Genomic DNA, 27,956 nt, shown 5'->3' with positions numbered 1-27,956 from the left:
GCTCCTCATGCTGAGTCTGAGTGCCACCCGAGCAGTGGTCCCTTCCTCGTCGCCTCCGTTAGGTCGGAGCCGTGAGCCATTGCTCCAATGCTATTTACATGCCCTGTTCCGGTCAGGTCCTGCCTGCAGAACGAGGCGCCCACTAGCCCTGGGTTTGCACGCAGAAGAGCTGGAAGCTCTGAATAACATTTGAACACCCTCGGCAGCGGCTGTTCCTGGACACTCTCCTCTGTTCGCTGAGGGCCTGACTCGAGAGCGGTGCTGACACCCACCCACAGCTCCTGGCGGATGCACCGTCACAGCTACATTTGCCCAGCAGCTTTCAGCGGCTGGCCCTGGGAGCCCATCCGTTTTGTACAGTCTCAACCTCTGACTGTGACAGCACAGGCCAGTGCCAAGAAAACAATTGTAACATCTCATGCAGAGGAGGGTGAGAACGCGGGGGGGTTGCTGGGGGACGGTGGGGCTCTAGGAGAACAAAGAGCTGAGGCTGAAGTCAGCCCTGGGGTAACTCCAGTGTCTTTACTGGAGTCGCCCTGGGGAGGAACTGTATTCACACAAGCACCCCTGACAACAAAGACTGAGGGGAAAGGAAGCCACAGGAACCATTCGCTGCACCAAGGGAGTCATCTCTGCCTAGGATCCGGTTCATGGCTTGGAGGAGGTGCCGGCTGGCTCTTTAGTAACAGCCCTTTAATTGTAATGCCCGAGGAACCTGGAGCAAATATGAAATCTGGCCCTGTGTCCCCTTAACGTGCTTCTGCCCTGTCCTGGAGGGGCACCTCGCAGCTGAGAAGGCTGCTGGTATCTCTTGGGTTGGCCCTGAGGAGACTGCCAACGGGGGGACAATTGGTGCCAAAGGCAGTGGTTTCAGTGAGGGTGCCATGGCCACCCCTCTGGCCAGGAATTATCTCCCCCTGATGGCTCCTGTGGTCCAGAGAAGTCAGATGAGGGAAGGCCAAACGAGCGGGTGCTGGCTATTCTACAGGGCCCATCCTTGGGAACTGCTCTGTCATTACCAATGGGGAGGAACAAGGTTATCCCTGACAGCACCATGATCCCTCCCCCCAAGGCATCTGGGAATCCAGCCAGCACACACCCTACCATGGTTGTTACTGACCGACTGATGTATGTTTGCCCTGGATTCCTGCCCAGCCAGACCCCGTGCCAGGCAATCCAAGTCCTCCTTGCGTCATGCCCATGGTGTGCCAGGAGCTATTTTTAGGGCCACCCTGGAGTCTCTCATGCAGACTCTGCATGTTTTGAGGAATCAGTGGTGGCTGCTCGCTCACGCCCAAGAGATTGAATGGACACCACTCAGGGCATTTCATGGGGCCAAACGCTGCTCTTGGGGAGCGTCACAGGGGGCCCCCGTCGCTTCCCAGTGTGCCGCACTGCCTGGTCTGTTTCCTGATCTCAACCAAACACACCCCAGTCTGTTCCCCTTTCACTACGTGTGCGATTCCTCCCCTACACTGCATAACAGAACCATCGCAGGCTCACAGCAGATATATCCACGCAGCCTTATGGCCCCTCAACTACTGAGCCAACTGCTTAGTTAGCCCAGCGATTGCCACCCGTGTGTCAGTAATCCCCTAAAGAAACGGATTCACTGGTTTAAAGTAAGGCAGTACAGCTGATTGAACCCCCTTGGCTGGGCGATTTCCCCCTCTTCTGACCTCACCCCATTCAGGTAGAGAGAGGACAAGATCCTTTCTTGCCCATCGCAGTCGGGAGTGGAGAGCCACGGCTCAGCTCACGGAACCAGGGCCACCCGGGGAGGGTCAAGTGGGGCAATTTGCCCCAGGCCCTGGGCCCCATAGGGGCCTCATGAGCCCTGGCCCCGTGATGGTCCGGGTCTTCGGCGGCATGGGGCCCTTCAGTGCTGCCGAAGACGCGGAGCAACTGAGGGGCCCCCTGCCGCCGAAATGCCGCCGAAGACCCAGACCGCTGCCGGGTGAGTACAAACACTGCAGCTTCCCCGCTTTGCCCCCGGCCCCCTGAATCCTTTGGGTGGCCCTGCCCAGGACCAGCTCACATTCCTGAGGCCCTTCCCTTTCTTCCGCACGCCCTCGGGCCTGCTGTCCAAATGCCTTGTGCTTACTGCTGCCTCGGACCCGAGGATTCCTCCTGGGGGATTTGCCAAGCGGCAGCCAGGCAGAGCAGAATGGAACCAGTTAGCAGACGCCTCTCTTGGGTGGCTGGACTGGGACCTGCAGGATTCCACTAAACAGGGATTTCCCTGGTCTGGCTAAGACGACAGCAGCCGTGCTGAGACCCTCCTGGGGGAAAGCTGCTCTTTGAGGTGTTACAAAGTCCTCTTCCGCAGGCAAAGCCCATCCCGGGTGCCTGTCGGCTGCTTGTGCCCCTAGGGAACATGCCTGCAGCTTTGTCTGCGCCACTGATTTCTGCTGTCTTGCCATGCCCAGGCACCTCTCCCCCTGAACTGAGACCATCTGGGTGCTCAGAAGCAGGGTCTTGGGGCAGCGGGCTGGAGAGCAGGCAGGGCAGGGCAGGAGGTAGAAAGGGACAGGTCCCAAGAGGACACTGGGCCTTCAGTCACACCCCGCTACAGACTCCCGAGTCAGAGCCAGAGCTCAGAAGCGAAACAATTCAGAGGAGCAAGAAGCCGCTAGACTAGGGAGCGTGGGGGAGGGACCGCGAGTCGCACAGAGCACATCCTTCTTCTACGTCCCCACACAGTCCAGAAGGGGTTAATCCCCTCTCACCGGGCCTGCCGCTGGGCCCTCAGCTTGCGGAGCCGCAGCTGCCGGAGCCGCAGGATCAGGTCCTTGGGGATCTTGCCCCCCTTGGCCAGGATCTCGCGCAGCCGCTGCTTGGGCGTCTTGGTGAGCTGGAAGTCGCAGAGGGTGGGGTTGTCCTCAAAGGAGACACGGCAGGTCCTGGTGACGGGGTGGTAGCCTTCGGCCGCGGCAGTGACCTCGTACTCGCCCGGGTTCAGCAGGCGCCAGTAGTCGCCGTCGAAAGCTGCCGGGGTGACAATAAAGGCCGGGGTGAGGGGCGGCAGGGTCACAGGGCTGGATCTGTTAGCTCCTGTCTCTGGTGAGCCCTACTCTGCAGAGGGCTGGGCTTGTGCTGCTACCTCAGCGACTAGCAGCCCTGTGTAGACAAGGCCTGGCCCTGCTCCCCCCAGTCCTGTCTGGGGCTGGGGTGAGCGGTTCCATGGCATGGCTCCCACTGCTGGGGCTGGCCCCTGTCTGTCAGCATCCATCTCCCTTTCCCTGCTTTCACCTCAGTCCTGCTATTTACACCCATCCAGAGCACCCCACCCAGCTCCTTTCCCCCTGGGACCCTAGGTCCGTCCGTCACTGGCCCCAGTCATCCCCCATCCCCATGGGCTGAGCCACCCAGACGGATTCAGTTCATCAGGACATCCCTGGGTCTGACCCCAGGACCTGCGTCTCTGAAGGCATGAGCCTCGCTCCAGCTCCACCAGCTCGGAGCCAGCAGCGCACTCGGAGCAGGAATCCCCGGAGCCACCGAAGTCGGGAGCTTTGCCACTGAGTCCATGGAGTGAGGACTCCACCCACAGGCCGCTGGCTGGTCCAGCCGCTAGACAGGGTAGAGCGCGGCCTTGTGCGAGCGCTGGTTACACAGATGCCTGCTCCCAGGGCCGCTCCCCTAACACAGGCCACGGATCCCCCTCCCCTCCCGGGGCCGCTCCCCTAACAGGGACCATGGACCCCTCCTCCCGGGGCCGCTCCCCTAACGTGGGCCACGACCCCTGACCCCGGGCTGCTCCCCTAACATGGGCCATGGACCCAGCTTCCCAGGGCCGCTCCCCTAAAGTGGGCCACAGACCACCCCCCTCCCAGGACCACTCCCCTAAGGCAGGCCACGGACCCCCCCCCGGGGCCGCTCCCCTAACACAAGCCATGGACACCCCCCCCTCGCAGGGCTGCTCTGCACGGACCCAGCTCCTCCCACCAGGGCTGCTCCCCAAGGCAGGCCAGGGACCCAGCTCCTTGGGGCGACTCCCCTAACATGGGCCACAGACCTGCCCCCCCTAACCCCCGAGGCTGCTCCAGCAACGCAGGCCATGGACCCGGCTCCCCTAATGTCTCCCCACAGCTGTGCAGTAGAGGCTAGCGCTGCCCGGCTCACTGGTCACCCCGTGCCATACAGCTGGGGCTGGCACTGCACCACCCCCCACACGTCCCTCTGCCCCGCAGCCCTGGCAGGCCAGTCGCCATGTTCTGCTCTAGCCGCAGTGCGAGGGGCGTCACTGGGACTAACAGGCTGCGGCGCCTGCGATACCTGTTCTGACGTCGTGGTTGATGCCGTCCACGGCAATGATGGCGTCTGCAATTCCCTGCTCGGTGTCCTTGTCCCGAACGACCCCTTTAATGCCCCGGCGGACCTGGGCAGACACAGGACAGAGCACACCTCAGAGGGGGCTCCCGAGCCCACACAGTCCATAAGGCACCGCCCCTCCCTGGGTACAGCAGAGAGAGCGAGCCGGCCCCCCAGCCCATGGGGCAGCACCGTCCACATGTCGCCTGCGGGGTGGCTCCCTGCAGTTTGTCCAGTCCTGGGTTAAACATCCAGAGCACTGGGGGTTGTGCCCCTTGCCTGGGGCGGCTGCCTGTCCCGCAGCCGAACGCTCTGGCGAGGATTCTGGATCTCCCTTTGCTCCATCGCTGCTCATCGCCCCAGCAGGCCCCAACACCTCCCCTCCTCCCAGAGCATTCACCTTCGGCCAGTCACATCATGCCGCGCTCACAGACTAGCCCCGCGGAGAGGGCTCAGCATCACCACCCCCGGTTCTGGAGGAGGCGCGGTTCACCCAAGGCCACGTGGTGAGCCAGTGGCAGAAATAGGGTTAGAACCCAGGCGTCCTGAGCTCACCCCACAGCTCCACACAGCCTCTTGTATCAGCTACAGCAGCTGTTTCATTCGTCACCCAGCGGCTCTCCTGTCCACGTGTGCGGAGCCCAGCTAGATGGGGAGTTTTCAGCCTCTCCCCAGAGAGCGGTGCCTTCACCCGCTGGCCACCCTCGCTGCCCTGGGACTCCCTACCCTTTGCCATTCTCTGAGGTGCCCAGCGCTGAGCCCCAGGGCACCAGCTGTGAGAGCCCAGAGATTAACAAGCCACCCCCTTACATGGCCCGGCAAAGCCCGTAAGAGAAGGGTGTTGTGATGAACTGGGAATGTTCTTAATGTTGCTCTGAATACTGTGTTGGTGCCTCAGTGTCCCCTACACATTTCTTAATATCTAGGTGGTGGAATCAGGGTGTGTGATTGCTGCAGAGCAAAGGGCCAGTGCACCTAAATGCCTGGCACTCTGTCTCTTAGCAACTGATGGCCTGGACCCCTGCTCTGCAAAGGTGCCAGCTGAAGGTGTTGGAGACAAAGGGATCAGGTGACCTCCTGGCCCGGGAAAGGAGCTGAGCAGAGATGAGGGGCTGGAGGGGGTTGTTAGTTTGGAGCTGGCTGAGGGCAGATGTGGGGGTCTGGCTCACTGCCCCCCAGAATGGACCCAGCCGAGGGGTCTGGTTCGCTGTATCTACAAGCTCTGTTTTAGACCCTGTTCCTGTCATTGAATAAACCTCTGTGTTACTGGCTGGCTGAGAGTCACGTCTGACTGCAAAGTGGGGGTGCAGGACCCTGTGGCTTCCCCAGGACCCCACTGGATGGGCTCGCTGTGGGAAGCGCCCGGAGGGGCAGAGGATGCTGAATGCTCCAAGGAGAGACCCAGGAGGTGAAGCCATGTGAGCTTCTTGCCCTGCAGACAGTCTGTTCCAAGGGAGAGGAGGCTCCCCAAAGTCCTGACTGGCTCTGTGGGGAGCTGTTCCAGAGCATCCCCCTCTGCAAAGGTGCCAACTGAAGGTGTTGAAGACAAAGGGATCAGGTGACCTCCTGGCCCGGGAAAGGAGCTGAGCAGAGAGGAGGGGCTAAGGGGGGTTGTTAGTCTGGAGCTGGCTGAGGGCAGACGTGGGGGTCTGGCTCACTGACTCCCAGAATGGACCCGGCCGAGGGGTCCGGTTCGCTGTACCTACAAGCTCTGTTTTAGACCCTGTTCCTGTCATCGAATAAACCTCTGTTACTGGCTGGCTCAGAGTCACGTCTGAGTGCAAAGTGGGGGTGCAGAACCCTGTGGCCCCCCCCAGGACCCCACTGGGGGGCTCGCTGTGGGAAGCACACGGAGGGGCAGAGGATGCTGAATGCTCCAAGGAGAGACCCAGAAGGTGAAGCCGTTTGAGCTTCTTGCCCTGAACAAGTCTGCTCCAAGGGAGAGGAGGCTCCCCAAAGTCCTGACTGGCTTTGCGGGGAGCTGTTCCAGAGCATCGCCCGGGGACTCCGTGACAGGTGTGAAACGTGTGGGCTGCCCACACTGGTGAGAGAAGAGCCGAGGCTGGACCCCCCAAGGCACACGCCGCCCAAGGGACCGAGCTGGCACGGAGAGCTAACCCCAATTACCTGCTATTCCCCCCGGCGGGTCATTGCCCCACAGTGACCTCTGCAGCCCCCAGCAGCTGCTGGTTTACAGGCCGTGCGTATGTCCAACGTGCGCTCAGTGAATCTCAGCAAGCACCTGTCCCCGGGGACGCGGGACGGTGTCAGGACTCGTCTACCCTGGGGTCTGAGCCACTGGTGTAGTTTGAAATGAGGCTAAACTGCGCAGGTGCAAATCGCACTGCCCCGTACGAGTAGTGTCTACGCTAGGCAGTGCGCGCAGGCTGCTGCGTGGGCAGGGGGTGAAAGTCCCAGTGTAGACAAGGGTGAACATCCCTTAGGATGGCGTCGTTCGCCCCCGCCGGCCCCCCAGAAGCCAGATATCACTGTTTATTGTTTGGGGGCCTCTCTCATCTCGAGCTTCCATGATCTTCTGACTAGCCTTTAAAAAACTCTCATCAAGCCCTGTGTGCTTGTGCATGCATGTGCATATTGCCCTCTGCTGGCTGGATTCAGAAATGCTCTGTGTGTCATTGCCCCTACATTGCTATCAGCTAATGGTGATTCCCCTTTAGCTCAAGGGGTGGGAGATTGGGTTTTGTCCTGAGTAACATCCAGTTCCATCCTCTAACCACTGGGTCTCCCTCCATCCAGGTGGGTAAGTGCTGCCCCATGTCTCTCCAGCCTTGGCGCCATGACAGGTTCAGCGGCAGCACCAGCACCCAGCCAGAACCTGCCTTGCCCAGAGCAGCCGCTCCTGGGGCCTTGCCCAGCTCCCACAAGGCCACGTGACCTCCACGGAGAAGCTCCAGGAGGCACTGCCCTAGATACCCACGTGCAAGCGCCAGGTAAGGCTCCGGAACTGCACTGGCCCCGGAGCGCCCCCCTTAGGCCAGGACACGCACCTGCTCCATGAAGACCAGCAGGGACTCCTTGTTGTTCTCCCACTCCCTGGGCAGTTCGGACTCGTGCGGGAATTTGTCGCAGGACAGCTCTACAGTGACCTCAAAGCAGTTTGTGTGCAGGTAGCTGAAGTCGTTCATACCTGCACCGGGAGACAAGCACGGGGCGATCTGGTGCCATGCCAGAGAAGGGAGCTGAGCTCCTTACAGCAGCCTGCACTTGGAATGGGAAATACAGCAGGGTGTTGGGCCCTGCTGCTGGTTTGTTATTGTAGGGTCACTCGGAAGAGACAGGCCCCGTGCCCTGGTTTGTTACTGTAGGGTCACTCGGTGGTGACAGGCCCTGCACCTTGGCTTGTTACTGTTGGTGTCACTAGGCATAAATCTAGGCCTCAGTGAACCAAAGCTCCTCCATGTTGAACTCTACTTGATCTAGAAAGCTAGCAGCTGTGAAATTAAATGTGTAACAGTAAGTTATCAGTTGCAGCACAGCTCAGACCAGTCTATAGCAGTGGTGATAAGGCCTGTGCACCTTTAGCAGAAGGACAAGGAAAACTTACTAACGAGCTGCCGCGGCCAAGTTTACTTAATGCACCTGCGCTTACGTAACTACTACAGGGGGAAGAAGGAGGAGGGGGAGGAGGGGGGAGGAGAAAGAAGAAAGAGAAAAAAAAACTTATAAAAAGGGAAAAGCCGCTTGTGTAGGGTTGCATGATTTGAGGCGTTCGTCTCCTTGCACCGCTTTGAGATCTCAAATAAACTTTGCTTGCTTCTCCACCCTGGTGTGTGTTCATTGGCGCTTCGCACTCTGGGCAACAAACCACTGTTGCTTGCCTCAGGCACCCTCTGTGCCTGCAACACTACTGTAGGGTCACTCTGTGGTGACAGGCCCTGCACCCTGAGTACTGGATAAATTCCAGTAAAAGGGAACTGGATAAATTCATGGAGTCTAAGTCCATAAATGGCTATTGGCCAGGAGGGGTAAAGAATGGTGTCTCTAGCCTCTGTTCATCAGAGGATGGAGATGGATGGCAAGAGAGAGATCACTTGATCATTGCCTGTGTGGAAGTAGGGAAAGAATTGACAAGGATTTGTAGGGGATCTTAACGCATGTCAGTCTGTTAGCAAGAGTTAGGCCAGCTGTAACCCTAATGACGTGAGATTTGTAGAAGCGCGGTTAGTGTGAGGCGAGTAGGAAAGAACTGTGTGAGAAGTTATCACGACCTTGCACTGATAATTAAATACGTAGACTGGCGCCCAACGTGAGGAAAATAAGATAGCAGGATAGCCTATGTATAAACAAAATGCAGCTGTTGCTCATTATTGTCTATATTATTGCTTGTTATTGTCTGTAACAAAGGTATAAATGCTTGCTGTAATTGTTTACCTGTTGAAAGATCTGTCCGGGACTGGGGCGACCCAGTGTCCTAGGGCACTCCCTCCCTCTATTGCAATTGCTGGAGTTAGAATAAAGTATTTGATTTTGCTGCACTCAAACAAAAAGCAAGAACTAAGTTTTTCTCCGACAATTTGGGGGCTCGTCCGGGATGGCAACGCCTACTGAGATACAGGCAGCTGCTATGGATCATTCCCTTTCGAACCTCATGGCGCCACAAGAGAGGTATGAGACCTTTTGAAATCTCTATTGGGGTGTCGTCGGAGGACTGTCCGTGGGGCCTTCTGTCTCTGTTGGGCTCACGCCATCTGAACTTATTGACTGTGCAGCAAGATCAGATGCAAAGTAGTATTGGGGAAAGGCCCCAATAAGGTTAGTTTATAGCAGTACTGGGAAACTGCTGGGTTGGCCAACAAGGTAATGCATAGTGAAATGCATTAGGTAATGCATAGTGAAATGCATTAGGAATGCACCGGTGCTGAGGGGTTTTTAACCGCCTCAAGAGGGGTTGTTATACCGCCTCATGGTATTGGGTCCAGACATAAAGTACAGATGCATCGTGGTATTTGGAAATAAGGCCTTGGTGTGTGTGCGTATACACTAGTGTGAGTGACTGTTACCGGAAGACGCCCAGAGTACCCTGTGAAGCGAAAGCTCGTGACCAGGACTACTCTAACGCAAGCCCGGTAACTAGTGGATCTTTAGAAGATCCGACCCACGGTGGGCTGACTCGGCCTGGCATCGTCCGGTGAGGAAGCTACCTGGGTCTAGGAGCGTGTGAACCCATCTTCCCTCCCCATTTCCTTTCCGTGTGGGCTACTGACAGTCTGATCATCTCACTGGATGCAATCAGAGTAAGCGGCGCCGTCTCCCTGAGACTAGCCGACGCTCTTTGCTGAAGGGAGGTGTAGGAGGGTCGTGGCCATCCTCGTTAGCCTCTCCTGTGTGAGTACCCTGTAGGGAGAGATCGTTAGTTTATGTGCCGCTAGCGCGGACAGGGTATCCCCCCTGTGTGTGTGTGATTGGAAAATGGGTAGGCGACAGTTTAAGCATTCCAGCTCACCCCCTAAGGGCACCCCATCTTATTTCATGTACGTACATTATGGTCCAACAACCTGCAGGTAATTAGAGAATTGGAATCTTTACACTCCGACACCTGTTAGGTTCACTCCCTCTGGGGCACCTGGCATTGGCCACTGTCAGTAGACAGATACTGGGCTAGATGGACCTTTGGTCTGACCCGGTATGGCCGTTCTTATGTTCTTATGGTTTGTTACTGTAGGGTCACTCAGCAGTGACAGGTCCCGCACCTTGGTTGGTTATTGGAGGGTCACTGGGCAGCGACAGGCCCGGTGCCCTGGTTGGTTATTGTAGGGTCACTCGGCAGCGACAGGCCCGGTGCCCTGGTTGGTTATTGTAGGGTCACTCGGCAGCGACAGGCCCGGTGCCTTGGTTGGTTATTGTAGGGTCACTCGGCAGCGACAGGCCCGGTGCCCTGGTTGGTTATTGGAGGGTCACTGGGCAGCGACAGGCCCGGTGCCCTGGTTGGTTATTGTAGGGTCACTCGGCAGCGACAGGCCCGGTGCCCTGGTTGGTTATTGGAGGGTCACTGGGCAGCGACAGGCCCGGTGCCCTGGTTGGTTATTGGAGGGTCACTGGGCAGCGACAGGCCCGGTGCCCTGGTTGGTTATTGGAGGGTCACTGGGCAGCGACAGGCCCGGTGCCCTGGTTGGTTATTGGAGGGTCACTGGGCAGCGACAGGCCCGGTGCCCTGGTTGGTTATTGTAGGGTCACTGGGCAGCGACAGGCCCGGTGCCCTGGTTGGTTATTGTAGGGTCACTCGGCAGCGACAGGCCCGGTGCCCTGGTTGGTTATTGTAGGGTCACTCGGCAGCGACAGGCCCGGTGCCCTGGTTGGTTATTGGAGGGTCACTCGGCAGCGACAGGCCCGGTGCCCTGGTTGGTTATTGGAGGGTCACTCGGCAGCGACAGGCCCGGTGCCCTGGTTGGTTATTGTAGGGTCACTGGGCAGCGACAGGCCCGGTGCCCTGGTTGGTTATTGTAGGGTCACTCGGCAGCGACAGGCCCGGTGCCCTGGTTGGTTATTGTAGGGTCACTCGGCAGCGACAGACCCGGTGCCCTGGTTGGTTATTGGAGGGTCACTCGGCAGCGACAGGCCCGGTGCCCTGGTTGGTTATTGGAGGGTCACTGGGCAGCGACAGGCCCGGTGCCCTGGTTGGTTATTGGAGGGTCACTGGGCAGCGACAGGCCCGGTGCCCTGGTTGGTTATTGGAGGGTCACTGGGCAGCGACAGGCCCGGTGCCTTGGTTGGTTATTGGAGGGTCACTCGGCAGCGACAGGCCCGGGGCCTTGGTTGGTTATTGGAGGGTCACTGGGCAGCGACAGGCCCGGGGCCCTGGTTGGTTATTGGAGGGTCACTGGGCAGCGACAGGCCCGGTGCCCTGGTTGGTTATTGGAGGGTCACTCGGCAGCGACAGGCCCGGGGCCCTGGTTGGTTATTGTAGGGTCACTGGGCAGCGACAGGCCCGGTGCCCTGGTTGGTTATTGGAGGGTCACTCGGCAGCGACAGGCCCGGTGCCTTGGTTGGTTATTGTAGGGTCACTGGGCAGCGACAGGCCCGGTGCCCTGGTTGGTTATTGGAGGGTCACTGGGCAGCGACAGGCCCGGGGCCCTGGTTGGTTATTGTAGGGTCACTGGGCAGCGACAGGCCCGGTGCCCTGGTTGGTTATTGGAGGGTCACTCGGCAGCGACAGGCCCGGTGCCTTGGTTGGTTATTGTAGGGTCACTGGGCAGCGACAGGCCCGGTGCCCTGGTTGGTTATTGTAGGGTCACTGGGCAGCGACAGGCCCGGTGCCCTGGTTGGTTATTGGAGGGTCACTGGGCAGCGACAGGCCCGGTGCCCTGTTGGTTATTGGAGGGTCACTGGGCAGCGACAGGCCCGGTGCCCTGTTGGTTATTGGAGGGTCACTGGGCAGCGACAGGCCCGGTGCCTTGGTTGGTTATTGGAGGGTCACTGGGCAGCGACAGGCCCGGTGCCTTGGTTGGTTATTGTAGGGTCACTGGGCAGCGACAGGCCCGGTGCCTTGGTTGGTTATTGGAGGGTCACTGGGCAGCGACAGGCCCGGTGGCTTGGTTGGTTATTGGAGGGTCACTGGGCAGCGACAGGCCCGGTGGCTTGGTTGGTTATTGGAGGGTCACTCGGCAGCGACAGGCCCGGTGCCCTGGTTGGTTATTGTAGGGTCACTCGGCAGCGACAGGCCCTGCGTGCAGGGTCACTCCTGAGCGATGGACACAGTGACAGGAGCTGTTTCAGCCGGGTCTGGCCAGAGGGCAGCTGGGCAAGGCCTGTCTGCATCCTGAGATAAGAAGCTCCGTCCCAAATAAAGTGAGGCCGCCTCCTCCCCCACCCCCCTGTGCCAGCCAGTGCCCTGGGCAATGCACAGCCGGGATCGCTCCCAGCTCGGGGGCCTCGGGATGCGACGGGGCTCCAACCCAGAGACCTCACTCCCTGTCCAGCGCAGGGCACGTGGGCTGCCAGGACCTCCCTGCCCCAGGGGATCCAACAGCCCTTCTCCCCGGGCTGCGGAGCGGGGCCACCTACTTCCCGGCACCGTGTGCCAGTGGGCGCCGTTGATGATGTTGCCCTCCCTGGTGAAGTCCTCGTAGTGGCAGAGGCGGCGCTCAGCGTCCACCATGGCTAGGTTGGTGGTGGCATAGACGGTGGCGAGCCAGCGGAAGACGGCATCGTCGGGCGTGGGCGTCAGCTCCTGGGCCTTCCAGTAGGTGCGGGTCATGTCGTAGGGGTAGGTCACCACGAGCTCCCCCCCGTGCAGGTTGGCGCTCAGCACAAAGGGGAACTTCTGCATCCAGTTGATGACAGCGCGGGTCTCCGGGGCCACCTGGGCAGGGACAGGCCTCGGCCTCAGAGCGCTGGGGGGACAAGTGCCCCCAGACGCTGAGGGCAGGGGTGGGGTGTGAAGCACGTGGCCTAACCCTCGGCTGGGACTGGCTCCTGTGCGAGGTGCTGCTGTTCTGCCCGGGCAGCATCTCGCACCCGCTTCGCCCTGGGGTGAAGGGCTGCAGGAGGAGCAGGGTGCCCATGGTGTCTGCAGGCCCCTGGCCTGAACCGCGGCTCCCCCTCGGGGCCTGGATCGTCCCACTGCCGGCACGTGAGAGCCGCCGGGCAGCAGGCCCAAAATACCCCGGTTCGCATCCATCACCCCAGCCCCCGCCCCTCACTCTGCCTTACAGCAAGGAGAATCCCCGGGCCTCCCAGCCCCATCCATCCCTGCACCCCAATGCGCCTTCTGCCCCTGCACCGTACAGTGCCCCTTTGTCACCCACACCCCACAGGGCGCCCACAGGGCCCCCTACCCCCCACACTCCACAGCACCCCCTATCCCAGCCCCCCCGTCCTCCCCCTCTCCCCCACACCGCGTGGCCGGCGGGGCTCACCGTGGCGTTGGCGAAGGTGTAGTACTCCGGGATGGGGAGATAGTGGTTGGGGAACTTGTGAGGAACCAGCTCGTTGTCTTCGGCGTCCCACAGGGCCGTGTTGAGGTCGGCAAAGTTGTGGTTGAGGTCGATGCCTTCGTAGGTCCAGCGGCCCATGGCCCAGCCCGCCAGCTCTGAGCCCTGTGGGGAGGGGGGGCTGCAGGAGAGCTCAGCTCCCCCTCCTCCGCCACCCCCCCCACTCTCTGGGGCTCATTCAGAGCATGTGGGGCTCAGAGCCCCCCACAGGTCAGAGCCCCCTAATAACGGCTGGGCCGCCGTGACATCCCCTGGCCTGCCACGGCTCTCCCACCCTCATCTGCCTCCCTCCCTCCCTCCCAGACAGCTCAGCCCACACCTGCCAGAAGGGCCCCCACACCCCCTTCTGGCCCCCTACCCCCATCCCGTCTCGCTCCTCCCTTCCTCCCTGTGCGTCTGTGTTGGAAGAGAGCACAACGACATGAGGCTGATGGCCCGGGATCCCCATCGCCCTCACTGCCCTCAGCCAGGGCGCTCCACGGCCAGGGCGCTCCACGGCCAGCCCCTAGCACAGTTCGTGGGGCTGTCCCCCTAGAGCCCGTCAGGCCCCTCTGGCCCACTCCCTGCCGGGGCCCTGCAGGCACACGTGCTCAGCTGCCTCACCACAGGAGCGAGCTGGGTTAAAGCTCCCGAGAGCTCTGCCCCTGTTCCCGCCTGCGGCTGGCCTCTGCCATGCCAGCAGCACTGAACAGTGCTGACCGGGCGTGCTGAGAGCGCTTCCTGCTGGCTTCACGGGAGTGGAGGGGGCGAGCGTTCAGCAGCCGCCCGGCCCTGCATCAGCAGGGTGCAGAGAGGGACCCAGCCCTGCCGCCAGGCCGGGATTCCCAGGCCACCCCACTCGGAGCCAGCCTGGCTGGTGCCTGGTGCAGCTGTACTGCCTGCTTCCCTGAGCCCGTCAGTGGTGCCGCCTTGCGTCCGCAGGGGCCCCTGAGTGGCGGTGAGATAATGCCCACGGGTCCCCTAGGCCCAGCAGCGGAGACGCCCGGCCGGAGCTGCCCTCCCCTGGGCGCGGGTCCCCGTGGTCCCTACCAGCTTGTAGGCTGTCTCGTAGCCGTCGGGGTTCATGGAGGGCAGCAGGTGGATGCGGGTCTCGCTCACCAGCCGGACGACGCGGGGGTTGCCCCGGGTGTACTCGCCGCACAGGTACTGCATCAGGTTGAGCAGGAGCTCGCGGCCCAGCACCTCGTTCCCGTGCATCCCGGCCACGTAGCGGAACTCTGGTTCCCCTGCCGGTGACACGCAGCCAGCTGCCCACGGAGCCTGCTGCCCACCCACCCGGCGCCACCATCCGGGCACCAGGCTGAGAGCACGGCCAACCCCACCTGCTCTCCGGGGCAGGCTCAGCGGGTGCCCTAGACTGGGGGCAGACCCAGTGGACGCCCTAGACTGGAAGGTGTTTGGGGGCAGACACAGTGGGTGCCCTGGCTCTGGGGGGCATCGAGGGGCAGATCCAGTGGGTGCCCTAGACTGGAGGGAGGAGGTGTTTGGGGGCAGACAGGGGGTGCCCTGGCTCTGGGGGGGATGTCTGGGCGCAGACCCAGCGAGCGCCCTGGCTCTAGGGGGCGTCGGGGGGCAGATCCAGTGGATGCCCTAGACTGGAGGGAGGAGGTGTTTGGGGGCAGACCCAGTGGGCGCCCTGGCCCTGGGGGTGTCAGTGGGGGCAGACTCAGAGGGGCACCCTGGCTCAGAGTGGAGTTCAGCCAGGCCAGCCTTGTGGGACATGGGGCAGCAGAGCAGCGGTGCAGATGGACGTCCCCTCAACCAAAATGGGACTCTCTGAGCATGGCATGAGAGGCAGGAAACAGAGCTCCCTCTCTCCATCCGCCAGTGCCAGGGGTGCGGCCGGGAAGCAGTTCCGGCGGCGTCTCCCCTCGGCCCCGTGCTGCGGGGACTCACCCAGCTCATGCTGCCCGGGGTTGTCCGAGATTTCCATCACGTACATCTTCAGGCCCAGGTAGCTCTTGCCGATGCTGTAGACCCGGGTGATGTTGGGGCACTTCTCGTTCACCTCCTTCATCAGCTGTGAAGGGCAAGTGGCACGGCTAGCCTCTCCTGCCAGGGCTGGCCGACATGTGCCTGCCTTCCCTGCCAGCGGTGGGCACCGCGAGGGGCGGGCTCAGGGCAGGAGCTGCCTGCCCCAGCCGCATGGAGGCAGGGAGCGAAGGGAACGTACCTTTCTCATCTCCTTGTAGTTGTGATGCCTGAAGTCCAGCTTGTCGGTTGGCATCGGCTCGTTCTCCCAGGAGTAGATGTTGTTGGGGTCTGCAGGGAGAGACGGGCGTGAAGTTTGGGGCTGGCATCAGGTCCAGGCACCAAGCGTTCCCGTGCTCGCTCGCGGGCCGCCGGCCCCCATTCTCCCCAGCTGGGGCCATGGGAGGCTGCCCTCAGCAGCTGGATGAAGGCAGCGGCCATCCTGGCTAAGGGCAGCCCGCTGCCTCTTTCCGATCTGAGAAGGCCCTTCGTGGAGAGCGGCTTGCGTCCCCTTTAGAACAAGGGGAGGTGGCCGCCATTTTGGAAAGAGGGCAGTTCTCCCCGAGCGTCGCAAACAAAGATTATTGTGCAGCCTCCCCATTATGGCGAATAACGGCAAAAAATGACCAGTCAGCCTAAAAAGTTACATACAAATCTATCCCTTGCTCCAGATCCACCTCTCAGCCGCTCGGTGTGTAAACAGCCAATACCTGATCTGATATCAACAGGGACAAAACGGGTCTGACACTGCAGGCTGTGTTGACCCATTTTCAGAATTAAATTTTGTTCACAACCTAATTCACGGATCCACGTGCAACACCTCAGCCCGTGCGTGCTGGGCTCAGAGTCTGGGCTGCCCAGCGTGGGAGAATACACAGTCTTTTTCCTACATAACAGAGGCTGTATCCCTGCTTCAAGTGTAAAACTCACCCTGAACTACAGGGCACGGCCAGCACCTCCAGGAGAACAAGACAAGCTAGAATTATACCTGTAAATACGTAAAAATATCCAAGCAAGCTGGGAGGGACAGAAATGTTCATGCTTCAGGGCTTGACCTGGCCTATAGCTCCTTGGGGTGCAGGAGGGAACGCTGCCATCGGCAGGTTAACCCATCCCCCAGGGACGCTCTCAAGCAGCTGGTACAGGTCACTGCCAGAGCCTGGGTTAAAAGGACTGCGGATCTCATCTGGCCCAGCAGTTCCTGCGTTGCTGTGCACGACCTGGCAGGGCTGTTAGGTGAGAGGAATTTCTCAGACAGCCGCGTCCCAGACCATTTGGGGTTTGTGCCGCAGCGCCAGCCTGGCCCGGGGACCTGGGGCTGCTAGCGCGACAGAGGGTTGCAGAGGAGACAGGCCGGAGGGACTGAGAGCAAAGGCCCCGGCTTGATGCCACATAACAGAACGAAGGGGAAGACAGATGGGCTTAGCCAGACGCCCTCTCGGAGGGAGAGCACAGGGACAAGCCCACCCCAGCAGCGCGTCTTACCTGGCAAGGGGCAGCCCAGGATCTCCGCCCTCAGGCAGATGGTGCCGTTCTCAAACCAGGTCTGGGGGTTGATGCGGATGTAGCGCGCCACCACCGGGGTGGGGAGTGCATTGAGCACAGGTGTCTCGGGGTCCTTGTTCCCCAGGAACACCTAGAGACAGACAGACGGACACGGTCCTGGCCTTCGGCTGCTTGCGAGGCTCATTCTTATCCTCATTATAAATACTCGTCCTTCTGGGGGAGGTGGGTGCTGGTGACAGGGGCTGGCATGCCAGGCCTGGGGCCTCCAGCCCTGCACACCCCCAGCAGCCGGAGCAGGGCTCCCTCATGCTGCCCCCTGCCCTTGGAGTCACTGACCTCCCGTCTACGCCCCAGACCGGATCTCCCCCTGCTCTGAGCAGGACAGTACCCGCTCACCTCGCGGCCTGCTGCCGCCATTGCCCAAAGCGCTGTCCAGGCCACAGCCAAGCCCTCCTCCCGGGGCAGGATGCTGAGTCCGTCTTCTAACACAAGCCGGGATTCTCCCAGGCTCCCGGGACTCTGGGAACTAGGGCTCTTGGACTGCCAGGCAGTGAGAGCCGCCCCATGTTGCCTGGCACTAGAGAAACAGCGGCTGGGTCCAGTGTCCACATTGCCCAGTTGGCAGCTCAGAGGGCCCAGGATCAGAACCCAAAGGATTACACCGACCCAGCCCCCGCCTGCTCCCCCTGGCTCCCATTCAACCCGAGCTGCCTGCGTGAGGCTGGAACCTGACACCAGACCCAGGCTTGTGCCAAATCCCAGGGAAAGCAACAGCTCCTCTGCCCCGGGCCAACAGGGCTCGAGGCGCCCGCTGGGACTCACGCCAGCTCAGAGCTCCCCAGGGAGAGAGCCGCAGAGTGCAGTATGGGACTCTCACAGAGACCCACTCACCACCCGGCCACAAGCCCACCCCCCCTGCCCTCCCCAGGGGGGCCTGGCTCCCTCTCGGGGCCGCCAGTGAGATGGACTGGCCTTTCCCCCTAGTGCAGAGGGGACTGGGAGCTGCTGGTTCCTCCCCCCCGCTGACTGCTTTCTGCCTGTTCACGAACTCAGTTCTTTCCCAAAAGATTGGGCAGGAGGGACAGGGAGAGGTCAGAGCAGAACTAATTCTATAGCGCAGACACACAAACACTGCATGGCCATACACACGCACTGCACTGATTTATTTACACGCACACACCGCACTTCTGTACACACGCGCACACATACCATGTAGTCACACACACACTGCACTGATTTATTTACACATACACACACACACACACCCTCCAGCCTGGGAGGCAGGAATTTGGCCCGGGGCTGGGGCTGCCAGGGGAAGCAGAGCTGCCCTGGGGCTCTGGCCGTTCCCCGCCCCCAAACAGAAGCTCTGGATGGATGGAGCCCAGCTGATGCTGGGTGTGGGGGGGGACCACAGGATTAGCTACAAACTATCCCAGCCCACGCAGCTATATTAACCCTCCGCAGACTGGCTGACACCAGGAGAGGGCTGTGGGGAGCAGGGAGGGGTCAGGTCCCGTTGGGGGGCTGTTGTGGCTCCTGCTGCTAGGGGAAAGGCACCCGAGGTGAGTGAGTGAGAGGCGCCCTCAGGCTGGGGGTCTGGTCTGGCACAGCCTGACTCCAGGGCAGCAAATGTAGCTTAAAGCATCCAGTGCCCTGCCCCTGCCGGGCCGCGCAGAGCTCAGTGAAAGCCAGAGGCTCTGACCCCGCACCTCTGTCCTTAAGTCCTCGAGGCCCAGGCAGGCCCTGCCACCCACAGACACTCACTGTAAAAGAGCCCATTCGCCCCGGTGCTGGCCCATTGCCCTGGCCGCCTGCCCCACTAGCCTCCCGTCCCCATGAGCGCCCCCACTCACCACCTCCTCCGTCCCGTTCCTGCCTGGCTGCCAGGTGTGTGTGTCATTGCTGAACTGGACTTTGTAGGACGTCACCCAGTCGTACCTACACGGGGAAGAGGGGGAGAGAGAATCAGCTGTGGGGTCAGTCACCAGCACTGAGGGGTTTATAGGGATCCTGGTCCCCTTCACTGATAGCCCCACAAGAGCTGTCCGAGAGCCTAGATACCACAGCGATGGGCTCACTGACCCAGCCAGTGGCTGCGGCCCTGGATCCATCACCCCGCACTCTCTCCTCCCCTGCACTTGCTGCTTACGTCCAGATGGAGTTCAGTCCCTGCGTGATGACGCCAGTAAAACGGGTTGGCCGCCGGGCATCAATCTCCAGCCACTGGTCCCGGTCCTCGTGGCCAGCACACCAGCCTCCATCGTAGAAGTCACCGTCGTGAATCCCAGACTGCAGCGGGGAGGAGAGGGACAGAGAGCGGCGGGAGGTCATTGTGGGGCAGCCGTGGAGCGTGTGAAGCTGTGCACTGGGGGGAGTTCCCGTGCCAGCGCCCTGGGGTGCTGGACTCCTTGGGGCTCCTCGCGGCAGTGACTGTCCCTCCCGAGATAGCGAGTGCTCCTGTGAACAGGTAACCCTACCCGAGCCGGCCCTGGGGCTCATTGCCCCCCGAGGACTGCGGGGAAATTCACCAGCTCTGTGCAGATCTGACTATTCTGAACAACCTGGGCCAGATGTCACGAGCGCTCTCCCCACGTCTGGGGCACAGGCCAGTGGGACCTACTGTGCTACCGGGAACGGGGCAGCTTCCCACCCAAAATCCCCACATCCTGGCTGGAAAACAGAGCCCTGGTTTCAGTGGGGAAATCCACAGAGCTGTGCAAAACTCCCCCCAACCCTCCCCGCAGAAACGGGCCGAGTTCTCTGGTTCTGAACGAAATGGAAAGGCGCGGGGGGCTGCTGGGTCGTTATACACATTTCAGTGCCTGATGGCGGCCAGGGGCAGCTCCAGGCCCCAGCATGCCAAGCGTGTGCTTGGGGTGGCATGCCGCGGGGGGTGCTCTGCCGGTTGCCAGGAGGGCGGCAGGCGGCTCCGGTGGACCTCCCGCAGGTGTGCCTCCACTTTGGTGGAGCCGCGGGACCAGCGGACCCTCCCCAGGCACACCTGCGGGAGGTCCACCGGAGCCGTGGGACCAGCGACCGGCAAAGCGCCCCCCGCAGCGTGCCACCGTGCTGGGGCGGTGAAATGTCTAGAGCCACCCCTGATGGCGCGTCCCCTACTGGAGAGGAGAAATGCTCAGCGGGACCCTTTAGCCAGCTGCCGCGGGAGGTTTCTCGCCCTCCAGTGGAAGACAGTGCAGTGAAGAGGCTAGTGTGGGGGATGGATGGGGTCACCCTTCTGGGGAGGTAGGGGGAGAATTGGGTGAGGGGGCTGGGGCTGCAGCCAGGAGCTGTGCGGATGGCACCCCAGAGCCCCTGGAGGGAGACAATGCCCAGCCGGTGGCCAGGTAACTGCCATGTGGGCTGGGAGAGGCCTCGCTCTGACGGAAAGGGTCCCCCCTCCCCCCGGCACAGCACACCTGTATATTGAGGCGTCCCCGGTGGGCACCCAGACCGTAGCGCTTGATGCTGGAGGCTCGTAGCTGCGAGTCCGACACCCTCAGAGACTCCAGCCCCAGCGGGGGACATTCTGGTGGGAGGCCGAAGGGGGAAAGGAAAGGAAAGGAAATCAGCTTAAAGAAAAGCCAGAGGGGCCAAAGGCATCCTTGGTGCAACTGTAAACAAACCTCTCCTCCCTGCAGCCTTGGCCAGTGACAGGGGCAGGAGGAGAGGGAGGCCGGGCCAGGAGCCGCTCCCCCTGGAATACCATCCTCTGAACAATGGGGTGACCCCACCCAGGGGCAGACCAGCCAGGCTGAGCACCCTGGGGCGTCAGGGACCATCTCTCTCCTTCTCTCACTGGCTGGTGTCAAGTGGGGTGTGAAGTCTGGGGGCCCGTGGTCTGGGTGACAGCCAGTACCAAATCTGGCCGGACCCTGCTGCCCTCTACACTTAGCATCACCCGGGCCCCAGTGACCCCTGCTCAGAGCCTTCAATCTCCAGAGCCCCGCCCGGCACTGACTGCAAACTCCCCCAGATGTACCCGCGGGGCAGAGCTCTGCACTCCTAGCTCCCTGTCCTCTGCGCTGGCCCTAGACCCGGGCAGCATGGGTATCCCCTGCGGCCTATTCCCAGTGCCGCAGGGGGTCTGGGAGTAAGTGCTGAGCGATGGGGGTTACCCCGCGGCATGAGAGAAGGGAGTATTTCCTCCTGTTTCCCTTTGCTTGGTTTCAGTGTGCTTGATGAGCTCTTTCTCGGAGCTGACACAGAGCCCAGGGCCCAGTTGGCTGCTACGGGGTGCTAGGCTGCTGGCTTGGAGACCTCACATCTCGGCTGTCACAGAGGCACAGACAGTGCCACCATCAGCAGCAGGGAATGAGCCTAGGGGCTCACGTGTCTATCCCCAGAGCCAGAGCAGAGTGACTTCAGTGCCGGAGCCAGCCGTGCAGGGACACACCGAAACGCCGTCCGGCCGTCACTAACGCGCCCAGGCTAACCTCAGCATTCCAGCCTGGCGGTTACATTCAGCTTTCCTAAGAGTCCCCCTGCAGTTTAAACCGCATCCGGCATTCCTCCTCGCTGCCTGTCCTACATTACTGCAGGGTTACTCTGCCTATTAAACAGTGGCCGAACCCCCCTCGAGGTGGCTGCAGCATTTCACGGCTGGGGGGAGTGCGGGCACAGCTGTGTGCAACACCCAGAAGGCCGCGTTAGTGCTAGGGCCGGGGATTATTTATTGTCACACTGGGCACAAAGTCCATGGGGATCCCCTGGATCCAGGGGGCTGCACACAGCCGCGAGGCCAGCCTGATTCAGTTCTCCTCCGGCCAGGACTCAGAATGAGCTCCCGGATGGTGTCTAGCTTTGCACACTTCCCCCGCTCCCCGCCCCAGGAAGAGCGCAGCGCACTCAGCCCAGCCTGGAGCCAGACACACTGCTGGAGACACAAGCGCTAGCGGAGATCAGGCCAGCGGATACCAGAGAACAACAGGGGCTGCTGAAACCACAACCACAGCCTGTGAGGCTGAGTCAAAGAGCCATCATATCCTGCCCAGCTGGAGCGATCCCAGGGGGTCTGTGCAGGGGATGGGGCCAGGCTGGTCACAGCTGTTCCCCTGTGGAACCTCCGGCTGCAGGCTGGGCTTGGCCCTGCGGGGTAGGCAGGTAACTATTGCTCTGTGGTGCTCCCTCTGGTCCTTGCTCAGAGGGCAGGGGGGTGAAAGGAGAAGTCCTGGGAACTCCCTGGCACCCAGATTCACTGACGGTGCCCTGGGGATGCAGGGAAAGAGGGGATCTCACAGGGTGACTCAGACACAAACCCTCTCCTCCCCCCCGTGCTACAGCCCAAGCATGGGAACCGGCAGGCCCCGCGATGGGAGAACTGCGCCGGGCCAGCCACAGGCTGGGAGTGGCTCTCATGAGGTCTTTGCCCAGCAGGGTCATACATCCTCCCCCCCCCTCCACCCGGCAGCTGTGGCAGGGCCAATGCCACCCTGGGGCTACCCTGCGCACGTGTGGAGACGCAGGGATGAGCCAGGGGAACTGGGCTTCTCCAGCCCGCTGCGGCGCGGGCAGCCTCCCTCCTGCCTCTGCAGCCCGACGCGGCCCCTGAGATCCATTTCTCCCAGGAACGCCCGAGCCTGAATCCCAGCAGCCCGGAGCGGAGCCTTCGGCTTCCTCTTCCTCCCAGCCACAGCCCCTCTCCGCAGGGGAAGCGATCTCGTCTTCTCTACTCCCCGGCCACGCTCTCAGACCTACGGAGCGAGCCCGCCCTGCCGTTCAGCTGCCCTGCCAGGGACACAGGTGGGCTCCCTGCCTCCTGCCACTGTATGTCTCCCCGGGGACCCGGCTTGGGAGACACCCCTCTCTCTGGGGAACAGTGAGAACAGGAACCATTAGGTAACGCTGCTCCCAGGCCCTGGAGCAATCGCAAGGTTAGGATTTGCCTCACCGAACAGCCCAGTACCCATCTCACCCTGGCATTGCCAACTTTCTAATTGCACCAAACCGAACACCCTTGCCCTGCTCCCTTCCCGCCTCTTCCATGAGGCCCCACCCCTTCTCCGAGGTTCTGCCCCCACTCACTCCCTCCCCCTCCCTCTGTCCCTCGTTCTCCCCCACCCTCACTCACTCATTTTCACCGGGCTGGGGTAGGGGGTTGGAGGTGGTGAGGGCATTGGCTGGGGCTGCGGGCTCTGGGGTGGGGCCAGGGATGAGGGGTTTGGGGTGCAGGATGGGGCTCTGGGTTGGGATCGAGGGGTTCAGAGAGTGGGAGGGGGATCAGGGCTAGGGTTGGGGTGGGGGGGTGAGGGCATTGGCTGGGGCTTAGGCTCTTGGGTGGGGCTGGGGATGAGGGGTTTGGGGTGAAAGAGGGGGTTCTGGGCTGGGACCGAGGGGTTCAGAGGCAGGAGGGGGATCAGAACTGGGGCTGGGGCTGCAGGCTCTGGGGTGGGACTAGGGATGAGAGATTTGGGGTACAGGAGGGGGCTCCGGGCTGGGATCGAGGGGTTCGAAGGGTGGGAGGGGGATCGGGCTGGGGCAGGAGGTTGGGATTTGGGAGAGGGTTTGGGGTGCAACCTCTGGGCGACGCTTACCTCAAGCAGCTCCCAGAAGCAGCGGCATGTCCCCCTCCGGCTCCCACACGGAGGCGCAGCCAGGCAGCTCTGCGCGCTGCCCTGTCTGCAGGTGCCGCCCCCACAGCTCCCATTGGTTGTGGCCCCTGGCCAATGGGAACTGCAGAGCTGGTGCTTGGGGCTGGGACAGCGTACGGAGCCTAGGAGCCACATGTGGGACATGCCGCTGCTTCCGAGAGCTACGCAGAGCCAAGGCAGGTATGGAGCCTGCCTTAGCCCCACTGTGCTGCTCACTGGACTTTTAACAGCCGGGGTCCCTTTTTGGCTGGGCATTTCGGTCGACTGGACACCTGGCAACCTTGTCTCACCCCCAGTATCCCCTTTCTGCCAGGCAGAACAGCCCAGAGACCCCTCGTCTTCTCCAGTGACCCCCTCTCCTCCCAAATCTGCCCATCTCTCTGCCCCACTCTCCTCTCAAATCTGCCCATCTCTCCAGCTCGTTCCCAAGGAAGCACAATCCCCAGAGCCCAGGGACAGTGGCTCCCCACTGCACCCTGCAGGGGAATGTCCTCCGGCCCCATGCTAGTGATCAGCTCCCACTGTGAGGGGGGAAATTGCCCAGTTCTTGCTCTGTGCCCTCGCAGACGTGCCCAGCCCCAGACTAGCACCCTAGACTCAGCATCTCCTGCTGGGATGCTGCCAAAGGCTCCTGGCCAGGCTTTGCTCCATGTTTGGTCATCGGAGGCTGCATCTACACTAGACGTTCCCTGGAAATCTCCCCAGTACAGCGCCTCAGGGGCCTGCGAGAGCGGGCGCCCTGCTGCCCTGGCATTGCTGCCTCACGAGGCCGTCCCAGTGAGCAGCGGGCTCCTGCCAACGTTCCACCCTGCTGCACCAGAGCTGAGCAGGAAACGCTCCTCAGTGCTGCTTGAAGCCTCAAAAGCCCAAGGAAAAACAGCGCCAGGTTTCCAAGAATAACCCGTGGGAGCCCGGGCTGGCCCTGGAAAGGCTGGCTCCTTCTGTGGAAAGGTTCAGAGGCACTGCCCGGGGGCACACAGGGGGTATCTGTATGTGCATGCAGGAGCTCGTGGGAGCGGGGAGAGGGCATGTGGGGGCGTGTGTGCGTGGGGGATACATGGGGGGGGGTTCAGGCCCAGGCATGTGGGGGCAGGCGCACAAGGATGTTTGTCATTGCACAGGGCAGGGGGGTGGGTACATTGAGACAGGTATGTGAGCCCGTGGCAGTCCCTGTCGGGGTGCCCAAGGCTGGGGAGTACAGCCGAGGGGCAGGAGCAATGAGGTGTTAATGCTGTACTAATGACAGCTGTAACTGCATTTCTGCGGACACCGCTAGCTACGGCAGGTTCTGGGGGCTGGCTGCAGTGGCAGGCACGGGGTCGGTTGTGCGGGGGACCAGGCTGCTGACAAGGTTTGCTGAGGAATGTGGGGGGTTAAGACTCCAACCCTGCTCCCCTACAATGGAAAGTCACCTCTGCCCCAAAGGGAGAAGGAAGGAGCTGACTCCCCTTCGCAGTGTCACCTGCCTCCCAAGCGGGACACCATTAGGTTTGCCAGCTTGGAGGTACATCCGGGCTGCTCCCAAGCCAGTGAGCCAGCCAGCCGTGTGCACGCAGCACCCTGACAGATCTCCCAGGACAAGGGATGCTCCCGGGAAAACCTGAGCAGGTGGCAACCACACTTCCAAGCCCCCGCTGGCCCTGCCCATCTCTGCAAGGCAGGTAAGCGTCGGGTAATGGAGCAGCGCGCTGGCAATGTAGTGGGGGGCCAGGGTGCAGCGTATAGTGAATGGAATTTGGGATCAGGCCCAACCCCACCAGGAATCCCGTGCTGCTGCCTTGGACGGGCGGCCACGGTGGGGCGGGGAGGTGGAGCCGCAGGACTCCGAGGTCTCTGCTGCGTAGGACCAATGTGCCGCATAGGACGCAGGCCCTCGACTATGCGCACGTGTGGGAGCTGGAGAAGAGACCGGCGCTGGCCAAGTGGAACTGTGTGGAGCAGGCGGAATTGCTTTCCTGCAGCCTGGGAGCGCGGCATGGGGCTCAGCGGGGATACCCGGGCTGCGTCAGCGCCCCCTGGCGGGGGAAGTACGTACGTGGCTGCTGCTCGGTAGCTGCTCCCGGGGCCGAAGCCTTGGGTTTCTTCTTCAAGACTTTTTTCTTCACTACTTTAACCCGCACGGATTTTTTCGTGGTGCCCCTGGCTGGAGAACGGCAAACCAGACACACGGTCACCCTGCTTCTCCTTGGGGAGGGGGCACCCGGAGCAGCCAGCACAGCAGCGAGCTCCGGACCGGGGGACGTGGGGGCTGCGATTCAGGGCTCTGCCGGCCGCCAGGCCTGCCATGGGGAGTGGCTGTGAGGATTGTGCTGCTCCCTCTAACCCGAGAGATCAAGGTTCCTTCATGAACAACTGAGGACTGGTGTTTCCTGCTGCCCCAGAGCTCAGCCCCATAGCAAAGGGCCCAGCTATGCTGGAACTGCCCTGTGGGTCCTGTCCGCTGTGACACACACAGTGCCCCCAAGCAGCTCCATTGCTGTCTCTGTGCTGCACATCCCGGCTGCTGGGAGCAGCATAGCTGCAGCAGGGCCAGAAATCAGTTCCTCCGGCTTCTGCGGCTGTGGCTAGAGGAGGTCACGAGGGCCTGGGACACGGACTGGAGCTGCTCGGTCCGGTCTCACGAAGGAAGTTGGTGCCCAGCGCCCTGGTGAGTTTGTGAGTAGGTTTGTGGCAGAGCAGGGAGGCACCTAGGGCTGTTGGATAGTGGGGGACCCCTGACCACAGATTTGCTAGTTCTCCCCCTGGCCCAGAGGAGCCTGGGGATCGCTCGGAGACCTGGCAGTGGAGGGGAGGGCTGGGGCTAGCGGGTGTGGATGGGTTCGCTCTGCTCCATTCCCCAACTCCTCTCCCTGGGCCCCGGCTCAGAGATCCCATTGTCGCTTCTCCACCCCCTTAGCCAAGCCCAGCTCATGCGGGAGGCCAGGGGCCTGGCTGTGCTGGTGGTGGTGGGATCTGGGAGCAGCAAGACTCAGGGGCATCCTGTCCATCACCCTGGGCCAGGATCCACCAGTCCTGGCCTCGCCTATCGACTGCTCAGCAGAAAGCTGCTGGCCAAGAGTGGAACAGGCCAGCTGGCGGCCAGCCGGCACTTTGGGGGAGAGCAGCCCGGTCAACCGATCCCTTCTGCAGGCAAAGGGAAGGGAAGAAATGCTGTGAGGGGAGCCGGGCTGCTCGGGGGAAGGATCCCCGCAGCCTAGTGCCCAGCAGCTCAGCGAGTCCCCTGCCTCGCCCCAGCGCGGCTTCTCGTGTGTTACTGCAGAGAAGGGCAATGGGAGCAGCCGCTGTGCCCAGCTGGGCACTCTTGGGGGATGCTGTGCAGTGAGAGATCCGCCCCCGCGAGCCACACAACGAGCACACAACACCCCAGCACCACACAACACGCCCCCCAGCGCGTACACACCACACAACACGCCCCACAGAGCGCACGCAACACCCCGGCACCACACAACACGCCCCCCAGCCCGCACACAACACCCCGGCACCACACAACACGCCCCCCAGCGCGTACACACCACACAACACGCCCCACAGAGCACACACAACACACCGGCACCACACAACACGCCCCCCAGCGCGCACACAACACCCCGGCACCGCTCAACACGCCCCCCAGCGCGTACACACCACACACCGGCACCACACAACATGCCCCACAGAGCGCACACACCACACAACATGCCCCACAGAGCGTACACACCACACAACACGCCCCACACAGCGCACACGCCAGGCCACAGAACACAGCCCACAAGCCCACAGGAAAGAAAACGGGATGCAGCAGGCTCCACAACAGGACACACCATGCCCCAACACAACCCCTGAGAGCCCCACGGGGAAGCCAAGCCGAGCGCACCCAGCCAAGGACTCACAACACACCCTGAGCAGAGAGTGCACGGAGCCAACACAGCCACAGGAGACACAACCACACACAGCAGAAGGCTGGAGCACCCTGCCCGAACCCACCCCACCTCTGACCCCCCCTCCCCCAAGCGCCCAGCCCCCCGGTGCCAGGCTGGGCTCCAGCCCCTACCTTCACCACCCGCTGCCTTCTCCTCGGCAAGCCGCAGCCTCTCGCCCTCGGAGACGGGCTCCCCCAGCTGCCCCGGGGTGCTCGGCGCTGCGGGTGCCGCCGTCACCTCCCGCTCGCTGCCTGGGCGGAGGGTGGCGCGGACAGGGGCCCCGGGCAGGCGGGCTGCGGGGGCCGGGGCCGGGGCCAGGAGGAGCAGCAGGGGCAGCGCCAGCATGGCGAGGGGCGCAGCGGACGCGGGACTCGCTGCTCTGGCTCGGTGCGCTCAGCCCGCAGCGCGGCTGGTCCCTCCCCCGGCCGGGCTCCACACAGCTACCGCATTGAGCGGAGTAGCGGGACCCTCCAAAAGCGCCTGGGCTCCCGGCTGGAGGTGGGGGTGGGGGTGGGGGTGTGGGGCAGTTCCTGCAGCGCACGGGCCCGGAGTCCCCAAAGTCAGAGTCAGGGGCCCGGCCCGCTGCTCCCTGGGGCGAGCCTGCTGCTGTTTGCTGCCCTGCTCCGCCAGCGAAGCTCCCAGGAGCTGCCTGAGCCCATGGCACCAGGGCTGTGGGCGAAGTGTGCCCGTGGGTGCACTGCTAGCAGGCCTGATGCTACAGCCCCGGT

General features: G+C 62.1%; 1 protein-coding gene across 1 annotated transcript; it reads right to left on the bottom strand.

The window, feature by feature from the left end:
- Positions 1 to 467: 467 nt before the first annotated feature.
- Positions 468 to 27,573, bottom strand: CPXM1 (carboxypeptidase X, M14 family member 1). The gene is made up of 14 exons (XM_050944898.1): positions 27,360 to 27,573; positions 25,365 to 25,472; positions 20,159 to 20,268; positions 18,892 to 19,031; positions 18,596 to 18,680; positions 16,722 to 16,872; positions 15,439 to 15,527; positions 15,162 to 15,285; positions 14,295 to 14,491; positions 13,191 to 13,370; positions 12,337 to 12,634; positions 7,323 to 7,462; positions 4,279 to 4,381; positions 468 to 2,988 (listed from the first exon to the last, which is right to left on the bottom strand). Exons 1-14 carry the CDS (start codon positions 27,571 to 27,573, stop codon positions 2,726 to 2,728), a joined length of 2,202 nt encoding a protein of 733 aa, XP_050800855.1. The 3' UTR covers positions 468 to 2,725.
- Positions 27,574 to 27,956: the final 383 nt, after the last annotated feature.

This window comes from Gopherus flavomarginatus, chromosome 3, assembly GCF_025201925.1.
Source record: "Gopherus flavomarginatus isolate rGopFla2 chromosome 3, rGopFla2.mat.asm, whole genome shotgun sequence".
In the NCBI taxonomy this organism is placed as follows: Eukaryota; Metazoa; Chordata; order Testudines; family Testudinidae; genus Gopherus; species Gopherus flavomarginatus.
The sequence above is the reverse complement of the archived record's forward strand: the minus strand, read 5'-3'. Positions and strand labels throughout refer to the sequence as shown.

What these genes read in the sequence shown, in the direction of transcription:
- CPXM1 (XM_050944898.1), bottom strand. Translation starts at nt 27,573, where the DNA reads ATGCTGGCGCTGCCCCTGCTGCTCCTCCTGGCCCCGGCCCCGGCCCCC. An exon ending in CCTGGGCTGCCCCTTGCCAG is followed by an intron (nt 15,528 to 16,721) that starts GTAAGACGCGCT and finishes CTCTCCCTGCAG; the next exon opens with ACCCCAACAACATCTACTCC. An exon ending in CCCCGGGCAGCATGAGCTGG is followed by an intron (nt 14,492 to 15,161) that starts GTGAGTCCCCGC and finishes TGTCACCGGCAG; the next exon opens with GGGAACCAGAGTTCCGCTAC.